The 15,015-nt window shown below is 35.2% G+C and overlaps 1 protein-coding gene across 1 annotated transcript; it reads right to left on the bottom strand.

The window, feature by feature from the left end:
- LOC125995797 (butyrophilin subfamily 1 member A1-like) lies at positions 1-14,489 on the bottom strand. Its single transcript, XM_049764783.1, has 9 exons — positions 14,411-14,489; positions 13,311-13,658; positions 7,322-7,603; positions 7,057-7,224; positions 6,730-6,750; positions 6,611-6,637; positions 5,338-5,364; positions 5,100-5,126; positions 1-635 (listed from the first exon to the last, which is right to left on the bottom strand). Exons 1-9 carry the CDS (start codon positions 14,487-14,489, stop codon positions 1-3), a joined length of 1,614 nt encoding a protein of 537 aa, XP_049620740.1.
- Between the last annotated feature and the right edge of the window lie 526 nt (positions 14,490-15,015).

Below are 15,015 nucleotides of genomic sequence, written 5' to 3'. Positions count from 1 at the left end.
TTATGATGATGAAACTAGAGATTTAGTTTCTTCTGAGTGATCCATTTTATTACTGTCTAAATGAGATGCTTTTAGAGAAGAATTAGGAGAAGCTGAATCTAATCTAGGGATCAAAAATATGACTTCACCCTGAAGGCTAAAATAAGGGTGGATGCTCCCACAGAAGGTGATGTTAGTGAAAGAATAGATGTGAGACCCATCATCCATGTTGTAGAAGGACACATCACCACCATCCCAGTCGAAGAAAACTCCAATCCTGTTGGGCTGATACTCCAGTGATTGAGACTCAGATGAATTTGTGAAAACCTTAAATTTTCCATCAACATATCCTATTACCCAGAAATTTTTCTCTGGGCATTCTATAAACCACCCAGATCTCTTCACTGTATCTGAGCAAACTCCCACACTCCATCTAGTACCAATTCCTACTTTTGCTTTCACTTCTACTTCCCAATAATGTCTTCCATCTGTAAAAGAATTCCTTCCCAGTACACTGCATAGGGAATCCAATTCCTCTTGCCCTGGAACTGTGGAAGTATCAGAGTTCTGAGGAGCATTAGACATTGAAACTTGTTTTTCATCTTTAGTTACTCTGAGGCTGGGATGAGCTGAACTTGGATTCAGAGAAACATTCACTGCAGGTGGAAAAAAATTAAGATCTTTACACAATGAATATTTGTTGGTCTTAGGAAAGTTGCAAATATTGGGAAAGAGACATGGAGAAAAACAAAGAGAAACTAAAGAAAAAGTATTTTTTATTTAGTACATCATTAATTTATAGGGAACACAAGATATGCAGTTTATAGAAAGCTGCCTTTGGACAAGATCTTGGATAATATTTTTCCACATGCTCTAAAACTATTGAAATCCTATGTTCATCACAGCACTATTTATAGTGGCCAAAATATGGAGTCAATCCTGGTGCCCAACAGGAGAAGAGAAGCTAAAAACACAGTGGTATTTCTACTCAATGGAATGAAATCATAAAACTTAACTATTCATGGATGGATATGGATATTGTTATGTTGAGTGAAATTAGCCATAGGAAAATGGATAAACAGAATGATCTCATGCATTAGAGGGATGTAAGAAAAATAAGAAATAGTATGGTAACAATATCCAGAGATAATAAAGATTAGGGCCAGGAGATTCAGCCCAGGGTAGGAAGCTCACCACAAAGTATCAAAAGTGCAGTTAGAATAGAGAAGGGTCTACTAAGACAATATAGTTGGAATTGATCACCTGGTAAAGGAACTTGGTGCTGAAGTGGGAGAAAGTGACATGCAAGGCATCTCTCCATTGACAATATGCAAATGACAGTGTCATAAAGGAGAGAGGGAAAGAAGCATATTGTCTGCCTAGAGACAGGCAGGGATGGGGGTTAGGCATTGAGAGGGAAATGAAAGACATAGAAGACATGAAGAGTGTACAGTTGAAGGTTGGTGTACATTGTATGACTGAAACCCAACAATGAACAACTTTTAGCCACAGTGTTTAAATAAAGATTAGTTGAATTTTGATTTTTTTCTCATTGTATTATCATGTTTTCTGCAAATAGTGACCTTTTTACTTATTTCACTTTGGATCTTCTTATTTTTAATCTTGCTTGTACTAACTCTCTGATTGACAACTATGTTGAATAATGATCAGAATGGATATAACATTTTTACCTGAAAGGAAAATATTTAGTTTTTTTGTTATAGAGTACAGTTTTAATTTGTAATATATCTTTTACCATACTTCAATATATTCCCTTAAACTTATCTGTTGAGAGCTTTTTATCACAAAATGTTGTGAAGCTTGTCAAAGCCTGATCTAATTTATTAATATAAAAATATTATGTTTAGCTTTTCTTTAGTTAATGTGGCATATTACATTAATCAATTTCACCTATATAAGTATAGTTACATATCTGGAATTAATTCTCATCTGCTAAGATGTACAAGCCTTAAAAACTACTATTGACTTCTAATTGCTGATATTTTTTTCCTTTTTTCTGTACCATATCTAGCAGTGCTCAAGGGTTACTCCTTGCTCTGCACTCAGAAATGGCTCTTGGCAGGCTCAGGGAACCATATGGGATGCCAAGAATCAAGTGTGGGTCCATCCCAGGTCAGCCACATGCAAGACAATACCATTTTAATATTTCTCTGTCCCCTAATTGCTGAGATATTCATTGAAGATAGCTACATCTATGTCCTTCACAGATGCCGAAATACAAATACCTTTGCATGTATGTGCTCTTTCTGTTTTCGGTATCATGTAAATGAAAACATGCTATAGAATGGGAGTTTATCACATACTACATATTGGACAATGCGCAAGATAATTAAGATATGTTAGGAACTCTCAAAAATTAGACACATATACAAACACACACATACCATGCCCTCAAAAAGAGAAGGGAAACTGACAAGATGCTTTACCAAATGAGACAAAAGGGTGGGCAATAGATTTATGAAACAAGAATCATTATTCCTTGTCCAGAGGCAAAAGTAAATCAAAATGACACCAATAGCCAAGGTTTCATATTTTTATAGCAGAGTAAAATTCCATTGTGCATATATACCACAACTTCTTTAACCAGCAAATGTTAACAACTTGGTTCTTTAGTTATTTTCTACTGTAAATATTGTAATTAATATTGTAAATATTATATATAAATATATCTATAGATACCACTCACTTTATGGCAGTTTGATTTGTTTTATATTTTTTTATTTTTTTGGAGGAGCATTTAGTTCATAACTGATTTTTTGGCTCTGTGCTTAGGTTTGACTCATGGCAGACTCAGGGGACTATATAGTTTGGTGGGCATACTATCGTTCTGGCGTTTATTTTTATATGTTTAATATTTTTCTACTTTTCTGAATGTCTTTAATAAGTTTTTTTTCCACCCCAGAAAGTGTATGTTCCTTTTTATTCATACTACTTCTGTAATTAGTTTTTTCTGGAATTTTTAATATAAGCTATACTCACTTTCATGAGGTTAAAGATAACTGCTATTTTGATTCACATATTCCTAGTAATCTTGATGATGAAAAGTTTATAAAATATCTGTTGGTCCTCTTTGTTTCCTTTGGTAAAGTGTCTATTCAGCTCATTTCACTATTTGGGGGAGAAACTACAAGTGGTGCTCGGAGGCTATTCCTATGATTATGCTTAGGTGTTACTTGTGGTAGTGCTCAAGAGATTATATTGGTGTCAGAAATCAAACCAAGGTTGGAAAATACAATCACATTAAAGCCTAAAATATCTCTGTGGCCCTTCTCCAAAGGATCATTTGTCTAGGGGCTTGTTTGTTGAGTTTTGTGAATATCTTACATATCTTGGATATTAGGCCTTTGTCAGTTGTGTGAATTTATTTTTTCTATTTCATAGTATGTACTTTTGTTTTGGTAATAGTTTTCCATTATTCTTCAGTTCTTCAGAAAAAAAGCTATGGGAATCAGAGATGTGGCACAAGCGGTAAGGTGTCTGCCTTGCCCACACTAGCTTAGGATGGATCCCCTTGCATACCATATGGTCCCCCAAGCCAGGAGCGATTTCTGAGTGCATAGACTGAAGTAACCTTTGAGTGTTACCTGGTGTGGCCCAAAAGCAAAAACAAAAATAAAAAACTACAAAAATGCAGGAGTACTTTTAGTTTCTATGTCATCACATACCAAAATCATGAAGAGGCAATACAAATACAGAGAATGAGAGAGAGAAAAATTTTTTACCTATGGACCTGATAAATTTGAAGTAAAATATTCAACAAAACATTTGAAAACCAAACTCAACAAGTTATGTCATTTAAAGGTACATCATGACTAACAAGGATATAAAGATGCTTCAATATATATCTCAATTAATTTATCATATGAACAAGGGAATGAAAAAATAATACGATCATAATAATATATGTAGATAAACTTATTTAAAATGGTTAAGTTCAGTTTCTGTGATAGAATGATCAAATTTTGATAGTATGTCTTTAGTACCTGAATTAAATAAAAAATCTATTTGAGTCACACTTTATTTACTGTTTATAAAATTATAACACTGAACTGATAAATATTAATAGTTTGATAAACAGTATCATCTCAATAACTAAGCATTATGTTTTGTCTATGGAAAGCATTGGTAAGTTTTAGCTTCTAATAAGTTATAGTAACCACCACTATGCCATTAGTACTGCAAACAATGTCATGATACATGCTTCCTGTTAAAATAGCTTAAATAATAAGTCTTAGTAGTAATTTTTGTAGAAAATTAAACTGCATTTTAAGAAGATTAAAGAGACTAATATATGTTTGTGGATACAGGGATAGTCAGAGTAAAGTAGCATAAATTAAAATTGATCACTTAAAACTGTAAAACTTTAAGTTGACCCAGGCTCATTTTCCATGTACTTGGAGATATTAACAAGCTCTTATCTTTTAGGTTGGTCTCATGATTGACATCTTTTGATTCAATCATTTATTCAATATAATTTATTTTTTATTTTTTGTTTTTGTTTTTTTGTTTGTTTGTTTTTATTTTTGGGCCACACCCGGCATTGCTCAGGGGTTACTCCTGGCTGTCTGCTCAGAAATAGCTCCTGACAGGCACGGGGAACCATATGGGACACCGGGATTCGAATCAACCACCTTTGGTCCTGGATCAGCTGCTTGCAAGGCAAACGCTGCTGTGCTATCTCTCCGGGCCCTTTTTTTTTTATTTTTATATAAAATCTTTAAGCATGATTGATCATTTATTTTTAATAATTGTGCTATGTAACTGAAGTCTCATATAACAAATAAATTTCAAAATGAATTCCTATACTCCACCATTTTTTCTAATGGAAATATTAAGCTTTTGCAATGTAATTCACAACTCATATATTTTATTTAAGTATGAGATGATGGCTGCTTAATTGATTTTTGAGCAGATAGCAATATGCATTTATGCTAGATGAAAAAATTAATGACAACAACAGTAGCAAATTTTAGCAAGATATTAAGAAAAATTGTGAAAGTATAAAATAGACAAGTAAATGTTATTTGGAGTTTATACAAAGTACAAGATTTTCTCATTTGCACAAAAAAGATTAAATAGGACTAAATAATTCTACCCACCTGCTGTGAACTGTTCCTTTCTCCAATCTAAAATGAAAAAGAAAATAATATAGGTAAAGATGCCCAAAGTGCTTTCTATATTCTACTGGTATGCTATGCCTCATGCTTCTTGTGGTATATTTGACTCTCAATTCAAAATCAAATCTATAGAAAATGACGTTTTTCTTAAAAGTGACCAGGAATGGACTCATGAAGTTGTAATTAACCTAATATTGCCCACCAACTTTAAGTTACTTACCAGCATATATCTGTGCTTTTCTCCAGTCTAAAAAGAACACAAAAAATAAAAATAAATAAAAAATAAAAAGAACATAAATAAGAATTAGGCTCTACAGGAAATTTTCATCCACTTGAGAGGATGAAATTGTTGCAATCACTTGGAATAGGAAGCTTTATAACAATTTTATATTTGTGTATTCACCATCCCAATGAAAATTCTGGGATACTTCTCTTTTAAATCTGTTATTTCTTTTTTTTTTTTTTGGTTTTTGGGCCACACCCGGTAACGCTCAGGGGTTACTCCTGGCTATGTGCTCAGAAGTTGCTCCTGGCTTGGGGGACCATATGGGACACCGGGGGATCAAACCGCGGTCCGTCCAAGGCTAGCACAGGCAAGGCAGGCACCTTACCTTCAGCGCCACCGCCTGGCCCCAAATCTGTTATTTCTTACATTTTTCCACTTTTGATTAATATATCTGTGATTAAATATGAGGGGAGATAACTATGGATAACGATTGGAACATAAAGTGTGATAAAACTTAGAAAGATGGATAAAATAAGGCTTGAATTTGAAGAATGTATTAAAAAATTCAAATTTTCAGCAGGAGTTTATCAGCACCACTATGAATTTCCTTCTCTCAACACATACATTCTCTGCTCAAATAAGGAAATCTTTACTTGGGACACAGAAGTAGGATGTGTGCCTTGTATGTGGCTGTCTCGGGACAGATCTGAGTTTGATTCCCAGCACCTTGCATTTCCCCTGAGCCTGCCAGGAGCTATTTCTGATTTCAGAGCCAGGAGTAACCTCTGAGCGCTGCCAGTGTGGCCCCAAAACCAAAAAAAAACAAACAAAAAAAAAAAAACCTGTACTTAGCTTATCTCATTCTTAATAAAGTTATATGAATCCCACCTGGACCTCAACCTAACAGATTTAAGCTTTCTGTCATTTATACAATTTAAGACATATTAATCACATACTTTCTCAGTGATACCTCTGAGATACCATATGTTTTTATAAATCACCTCTGACAACCTTGCTGATGCACTTTGTTCTGAAATGCAACTCCCACATACCCTTGAATGCCTATAGTATCCTCTTCTAGAATGTAAGTGTAATAGACATGTAAAGTGTAGTCAATTTCACATGTCCACTGTTGAGTATCAATTGTCTAACAAATCATTGCATTTAGAATAGGGAATTTCTTGCTTACTAGCAGAATAACAGGAAGTGATCAGAAGAAAGAGGCAAAGAAGATAGTTGATTCACATTTAACAGCAACACAACTTACGTGATTTATATAATTCTTTTCTTTGTACTGAAAAGGAAGAAAAGTTGGTGAGATACAAATACACTATGAAAAGTAAGTATTCTCTTTCTTATATTAGAGAAAAGAAAATGAAAACTTACACATCTCATTTTCAAGTGATTCTGAAAATGAAAGAAAAATACAATGTTAATTTTGTAAACTGTCATTAAACCCAGATTCTAAATGTCACTTCCATAAATCTAGTCAAGAATTTTATCTAATTGAAAATTACTATGGTCATCTTCCCCTAATTCCATGTTTATATTATTGTGCTTTTCTATCAGATTCAATATATTACATTATCTAATGAAGGTAGGTTCCAGTCTTATTAGGGTTTGGGGTTCCTAACAACACTATATATTTTTTGTTACAATAGTTAACCATAAGCAAGTCATGTAAATAACCTACAAATTCATAGATTCATTTACCTCTCTCTTTTGTTTCATTTTCTTTTTCTTCCTTAATTATACATGCTTTCTTCTTTTCCTGTTGTCCTTTCCATGCCAAGAATAAAGCAGCAACCATGAAAATTCCAAGAATAAGAAATGTCACAGCAAATGCTATTTTCCATGGAGAGTACCTAGGGAAAAAGGGTTCTGACCCAGAACCCCCAAGATACACCCCCAAGTCACACACCAGGTCAAAATATTCCCCAGTTACTCTTTTCCTAAATACCAAATGATCAACACTAACCTGGAATTGAAATTGTTTCTACCTGCTCTTGTCCAAAGAAAGGGTTCTTCATGGAGCAGGATACTTCTCTGTTTGATATGTCTTTAACAATGATGGACGCCTCTACCTGGTACAATCCATCTTCATCTTGGGCATCCTTCTCAGACAGAGATAGTATTTTCTCTCCCTTTGTATCTTTCCATTGTATCTCAGGTTGAGGAAACCACTCTTTGCCAGTGCATCTCAGCCTTATACCTCTGTCTTCTGGACCCACAATGGAAACATAAGGACCAGAACCCAGACCTGAAAAGAAAAGCCATTCATCTAAGACTTTGATATTTTTTGTCCTGATGTCCCTAATTTTACAGAAGAGCAACAGTATAAAATGATGGATGAAACATCATCATGTTTTGAGTAAATAAAATCATATATTTTCTTCTCCTCTGAGGTAAATGCATATTTATGCTTCAAATACATAATAGACTTGAATTTGATACAAAACATATAGTGATGCCTATTATATATTTTATACCTAGAAATATTTGCTATTTAAAATAAAAGGCTAATAGGATAGAAATATAATTTGAATTAGTTGATATCAACAATATATATTTCAGTTGTGTATATCTGCCTCTATTCTAGTTGAGTATTTTTAATTTAAAACTTTAATGAGATACACAAAGTTGTTTATGATTGAGTTTCAGGCCTAAAATGTTCCAACATCTGTAACTTTACCATTGCACATTTCCTAACATGGGCAAAATCTTTGTATAAATTGATATTTATTTCTAGTTCTACTGAAAATTCCTTAGAAATTTTTCCAAATTTTTCTTTTTTTGTGAATTGAGAATATATTTTTGCATTCATTGCCCCTATATCAAAGATTAGTTGTTTGTATGTCTGGGGAACATTCTATGACTACTCTATTCCACTGATCTGAGGATCTGTCTTTATTCCAATACCATTTTGTTTTAATGACTACAGCTTTGTAATACAGTTTAAAGTTGGGGAAAGTGATGCCTCCCATATTCTTTTTCCCAAGGAAGGGTAACTCTCACTATCCATGAGAGTTTATTGTTCCAGATGAATTTTAGGAGTGTTTGGTTCACTTCTTTAAAGAAAGTCACGAGCATCCATAGAGAGATTGCATTAAATCTGTACAATGCTCTGGGGAGTATTAACATTTTAATGATGTTAATTCTCCCAATCCATGAACAGGGTACATGTCTATATTTTAATGTGTCCTCTTTTATCTCTTGAAGCAGGGTTTTGTAGTTTTCTTTGTATAGGTCCTTCACATCTTCAGTTAAGTTTATTCCAAAGTATTTGAGTTTGTTGGACACTAATGTGAGCCTCTTCAACAAGTGGTATTGGGACAACTGAGAAGCCACTTGCAAAATAAACTCAGATCTCCATGCACAAAGGTCTAATGCAAATGAATTAAAGATCTTGATACTAAACCCCAAAATCATAAGGTAAAACATAGGTAAAACATAGGTAAAACACCCCAAGACATCGAATATAAAGGAATCTTCAAGTAGGAAATAGCACTCTCTAAACAAGTTGAAACAGAGATAAACAGATGGGACTATATTAAGCTGAGAAGATTCTGCACCTCAAAGGAAATAATGCCTAGGATACAAATGCCACGCACAGAGTAGGAGAATCTATTCACCCAATACTCATCAGATAAGGGGCTAATCGAAGATATACAAGGTACTGACAGAACTCTACAAGAAAAAACATCTAACCCCATAAAAAAATGGGGAGAAGAAATTAACAATTTCTCAAAAAAAAAAAATACAAATGACCCAATGACACATGAAAAAAATGTTTAACATCACTAAAGATAAGGGAAATGCAAATCAAAACAACAATGAGATACCATCTCACACCACAGAGACTGACACACATCAAAAAGAACAAGATTAAAGGGGCCAGAGAGATAGCATGGAAGTAAGGTGATTGTCTTGCATGCAGAAGGTCGATGGTTCGAATCCCGGCATCTCATATGGTCCCCCGAGCCTGCCAGGAGCGATTTTTGAGTGTAGAGCCAGGAGTAACCCCTAAGCACTGCCGAGTGTGGACCCCCCCCAAAAAAAAAGAAGATCAATCAGTGCTGGCAGAGATGTGGGGAGAAAGGAATTCTCATTCACTGCTGATGGGAATGCCGTCTAGTTCAGTCTTATATAAAACAATATGACGATTCCTCAAAAAAACCTGGAAATTGAGCTCTCATAGCTCTCATATGATCCAGCTATACCACTCCTAGGGATATAATCTAGGTACTCAAATGCGCAATATAAATATCCCTTACCCACACATATATTCAATGCAGCGCTATTTACAACAGCCAGACTCTAAACAACCAAGATGCCCTTCAACAGATAAATGGCTAAAGAAACTGTGGTACATATACACAATGGAATATTATGCAGCTGTCAGAAGAGATGAAGTCATGATATTTTCCCATACATGGATATACATAGAATTTAATATGTTGAGTGAAATAGGTAATAGGGAGAGAGAGACACACACACAGAATATTCTCACTCATCTATGGGTATTAAGAAAAATAAAAGACATTGAAATAATTCACAGAGATGAGGGCTGGAAGGACTGGCTCACAATATGAAGCTCGCTACGAAGAGTGCTGAGTGCAGTTAGACAAAAAATTGCATTGAGAACTATTATAGCAATAGTCAATATGTGAGGGAAGTAGAAAGCCTGTCTCAAATATAGGCAGGGGGGAGGTAAATGGAGGCATTGGTGATGGGAATGTTGCACTGTTGAAGTGAGGTGTCCATTTTATGACTAAAACCCAAGTATGATCATGTTTGCATAGTGTTTAAATATATTATTTTATCAAAAGAGAAAAAAGTAGCAGAGAGAGTAATGTCAAGTTAGTTTATCAGAACTAAGTTTATTTTCTCTTTAGAACATTTCTAGTCTATTCAGTTTAGTTTTCCTTCATACCTCTGCAACTCTGCAATTTTAATTTTCTTGTGACTTCTCACTAGCACTTACTTATATTAAAACATCATGTTACCAGAATACTAGAGCTATCTCACTTTTCTAGAGTAATAAAGATCTGACTTTTAAGACATTTTTATTATATATTTTTTAAAAAGTTATCTTCATCTTTCCTGATGGCCACAAAAGGTTAAGTCATGAAATTTTTCTATTATGCTGAGTGAAATAAGTCAGAGGGAGAGAGATAGACACATAATAGTCTCACATATCTACGGGTTTAAAAAATGTAAAGACATTGGGGCCGGCGAGGTGGCGCTAGAGGTAACCTTGCAAACGCTAGCCAAGGATGGACCACGGTTCGATCCCCGATGTTCCATATGGTCCCCCCAAACCAGGGGCAATTTCTGAGTGCTTAACCAGGAGTAACCCTGGGCATCAAATGGGTGTGGCCCAAAAACCAAAAATAAAAGATTTAAAGACATTATTGTAATAAGGCCAAAGACAATAGAGTTAAGGTCCTGAAGTTCCAGCTCACTATATGAAGCTCACCACAAAGAGTGGTGAATGCTGTTAGGGAAATAACTACACTAGTAACTAACAACAATGTTAATGAGTGAGAGAAGTAGAATGCCTGCCTTGAATACAGGCATGGAGAGGCAGCAGGGGGCATATGTGGTGGGAAGGTTGCACTAGTGAAGGTGATGTTCTGTTTATGACTGAAACCCAATTACAATCATGCTTGTAATTATGGTGTTTAAATAAAGATTTTATAGAAATAAAAAAGTTGATACCTTGATCTGGAAAGATATTAAGGGATCAAGGAACATTTTTTGTTTTTGTTTTTGTTTTGTTTTTGTTTTTGGGTCACACCCAGCAGCACTTAGGGGTTACTTATGCTCTATGCTCAGAAATCACTCCTGGCAGGCTCAGGGGACTATATGGGATGCCAGGATTCGAACCACTGTCCTTCTGCATACCCTTCTGCATGCAAGGCAAATGCCCTACCTTCATGCTATCTCTTCGGCCTCAAAGTACTTTTTTTTTTTTTTGGTTTTTGGGCCACACCCGGTAACGCTCAGGGGTTACTCCTGGCTATGTGCTCAGAAGTTGCTCCTGGCTTGGGGGACCATATGGGACACCGGGGGATCGAACCGCAGTCCGTCCAAGGCTAGTGCAGGCAAGGCAGGCACCTTACCTTTAGTGCCACCGCCCGGCCCCCAAAGTACATTTTTTTGTATTTAGCCAATCTCTGTTTAATTCCTGGCACCACATGTCATTTCAGTATCAATGATTGTGGCCTTGAAGGCCACCAAGTCTTACTCAAGTGGCCTTAGGCATCATAGAGCCTGAGGAAAGCTATATAGTCAAGACATTTTATTGCATCAGGAGGCTAGTTGGCCTTACAATCATTGGAAAGGGATACCTGAGCATCCAGAATACCTGAGCACTGCTTATGGGGACCTCCTAGCCCCACAAAGCATTGAAATTAGAATATGTATCCTATTATATCTGGCGTAGTCTTTTTATCACATATGGTTGTGCTGAGGGTTTACTCTTGGCTTTCTGCTCAGGAATCACTACTGGCAGTACTTAAGGAATCATATACAGTGCCATGGTGGCCAAACCAGGGTCGGCCAAACCAGGGTCAGCCAAATGCATGGCAAAGAACTTAATTCCTGTATATTTATATAGCCCAAATAATATTGTTAAGTATTTTGCCCTCCCTTTTAGTGGAGGTGACAGGATGTACATTCTGCTATGTCTGAGGATTATTTCTGAATCTTTGCAGAGAAGTGAGCCCTAAAAATGCTCAGGAGACTATATTTGGTACCAGGTAGTTGAACCATGGTGACAGGTAATGCATATAAATGCAAAGTTAGTGACTCACTTCTAGTACTATCATTCCAGCCTCATTATCTTGCTCAGTTCTACCTTATTTCCACAGATGTACAGAGTACATTAGGATTCTCAGAATGATAGTTCTATTAAGCCCTGATGTATTTGGATGTACTAACTTCAGGAAATAGAAAACAGATTGACAGTCTATCTTTTCTGAATTGTCTGAGAGATGCTAACATTCTTGAACAGAGTAAACATTGATGTATTGTTAAAGTGACTTTTGAGGAAAGATGAATCAGATAAAAGCCTGTTAAGCTTTAATAAAGAATCAAAGCACATTTGTATTTCTTAAGATATTATAACCAATGAAGTTCTAAGTTAAATATGCAGACAACACATCTACCTAGATTAATAAAGAGAAACAGGAAAGAGTGCCAGTAGACACAGTTACACTGGGCAAAGGTTAACTGAATGTGATAAATGTGGATTTGAAATGAACCAGCTACTTCTTAAGGTTGGAATTATCTTTATGATAATCAGTCAATAAACTATATTAACTGTAAATCCCATGGAATTATTCCTGATACTATGATTTTTTTAACCTCTTAAGCTTACCAATGTGTAACCACAATGAGATTTTTTCTATTGGATTATATCTGGGTGTTCTCAGTTATTACTCCTGGTGGTGCTTAGGGAAACATTTGTACCATACAGGGCATAGAATTGGGGCTGGGTGAATGAAAAAAAAATGTCTTGCCTGTGTTCTGTCTCTTAGTTACTAAATCCTCTGCTATATTTTATTGTTATAGTTAACTAGTCACTGTATATTGATTTTTTTCTCCACATCAACCTTGTGATGTCAACCTTTTTTCCTTCTACATGAGTCCATCCAAAGTCAAAACCTTCAGTGTGATATCTTCCAACAGATAATTTAATACCTTCTTTCAAAATGCATAGTGAATTACATAAGTGGACAATGAGTAACATACTCATTGATATGTAGTTATAAAAGAAATTTTACCTTATAGTGTGATAAATTTATAAATAAATAGAAAATCCAGGGTATAATTCTCTACCTGGAATATTGTCTAGTTCCAAGCACCTGCTTTAATTGTCCTATTTACTGTTAGCTCCACAATTAAAATATAGAACATTACTTTTCCCTTGGAGTTGTCTTCATTTGCAAATCATTACTTACCTATTACCTTTAATTCCAACGTGGCTTCTTCAAAATCATTGTCTTTTTTAAATAAACACTTATATATCCCATTGTCTGAGACCCGGAGACTGTAGATTCTCACAGCTACTCTTCCCTCAGTGATGTAGTCTTTAACCAACTCTGTTCTCCCCTTATAATCTACTAGCTGTTCTTCCACCTGCTCCACTCCATCCTGATACACATACACAGCCTCTGAAAACTGGGACCGGAACCACCGCAGCTCCATGTTCTCTACACTCATGGCTGGTGACACACGACAGGGTAAGACAGTCTCAGCACCCAGCATGGCCACAACAGGTTCTGAGGGTCCAATCACCAAGAAGGAATCTATGGAATACACCCACAAGTGAAAATAACATGAGAATGATTTTCCTGCTAAATTCTAAATATACAATTATTGGTAATGTTGGGGAGTCTATAGATATTTCCTCATTTTCATTGCATATATTCGCAGCAAATACTCAAGCAAATATGATAATGAATAAGAAAAAATGATTCTGTCTCGTCAATGAAGCAGCCTTTTAGCTTTAAAGTTCACTTTTAATTACAATGGTGGTAATTATATGAAGGAAGATAAAATAATGTTTAGAATGCTGAAGTCAATGTTTTAAATTAGGACTAGAAATATAACATAGCAGGTTGGATGCTTCCATTGTATGTGGACAAATCAGTTTTTCCCCCACCCCTGGACAAGTCAGTGTTGATTCCCTGCACTCAATATGGTCTCCCAAGACCACCTGAATGCAGATCCAGGAGTAAGACCTGAGCACTGTCGGGTGTGCCACAGTCTACTCCCACCCCCAAATAAGTTTTAAATTAGATCTGGATATCAAAATATATATTTCTTTTAATGTTGAACATAAGTAAATTAAAAGGTATTGGTGAAGCTAGTATACCTGATTTTGTTCTTTAATCATATAAAATGACATATTTGCTTTTGTGTATGGAGAAATAAAAAACATTATACCAAAATTAAAGGATTTAGAATTTAATTCAGGAATGTCTGACAATTTATGAGACTAAACCATTCTATCTAGAGAACATATTAAAATATAATTAAAATATTTAAATACTATTACCTGATATCCATATGTTCACTTGAAGAAGCAAAATAGTGAAGAGGTATCTTGGCAAAGAAAAGTTCCAGGAATCCATCATTTTTCTCTTAGTAGAAATCAGAATCACATAGAGATGAATTCTGAAATTGATTTTATGAGAGACAAAATAGGAACCACCGGTGAAATAGCATCACTAAGGAAGTTCACACTGTTTCAAAACTCATCCTCTGAAACCCTTAAACAGTCATAGCTTTATGCTCAAGAATTATGAGTGATTAACACTCTCAAAAATAACTACTCCTTTCCAAGAAAAGAATCTTCATACCAAAAAGTCCTTTTCTGAAGATATAAGTCTATATGTCACCTCAGTGGAATCTACTATTCTATAATAATTTTTTTCTTTTAAAAATTAAAAAAGAAAGTATAAGAGGTTGTTGAGAAAGATATCTTCAGCAAATACACTATTCTGGTTTCAGAAAACTTCTCAATCACATTCTCATGTGATGGAGGCACAGCTATACCCTGAATTGTACTTTGCAAGCATCCAGATCCTTGCCTACTTTTCCTCACTTTCCTCCTTACTCAACATACAGATATTACAACACTCACATTGTTTAAGTCCTTAT

The sequence above is a fragment of the Suncus etruscus genome, chromosome 18, assembly GCF_024139225.1.
Source record: "Suncus etruscus isolate mSunEtr1 chromosome 18, mSunEtr1.pri.cur, whole genome shotgun sequence".
Classification (NCBI taxonomy): Eukaryota; Metazoa; Chordata; class Mammalia; order Eulipotyphla; family Soricidae; genus Suncus; species Suncus etruscus.
This window is presented reverse-complemented; position numbering and strand designations above follow the sequence as displayed.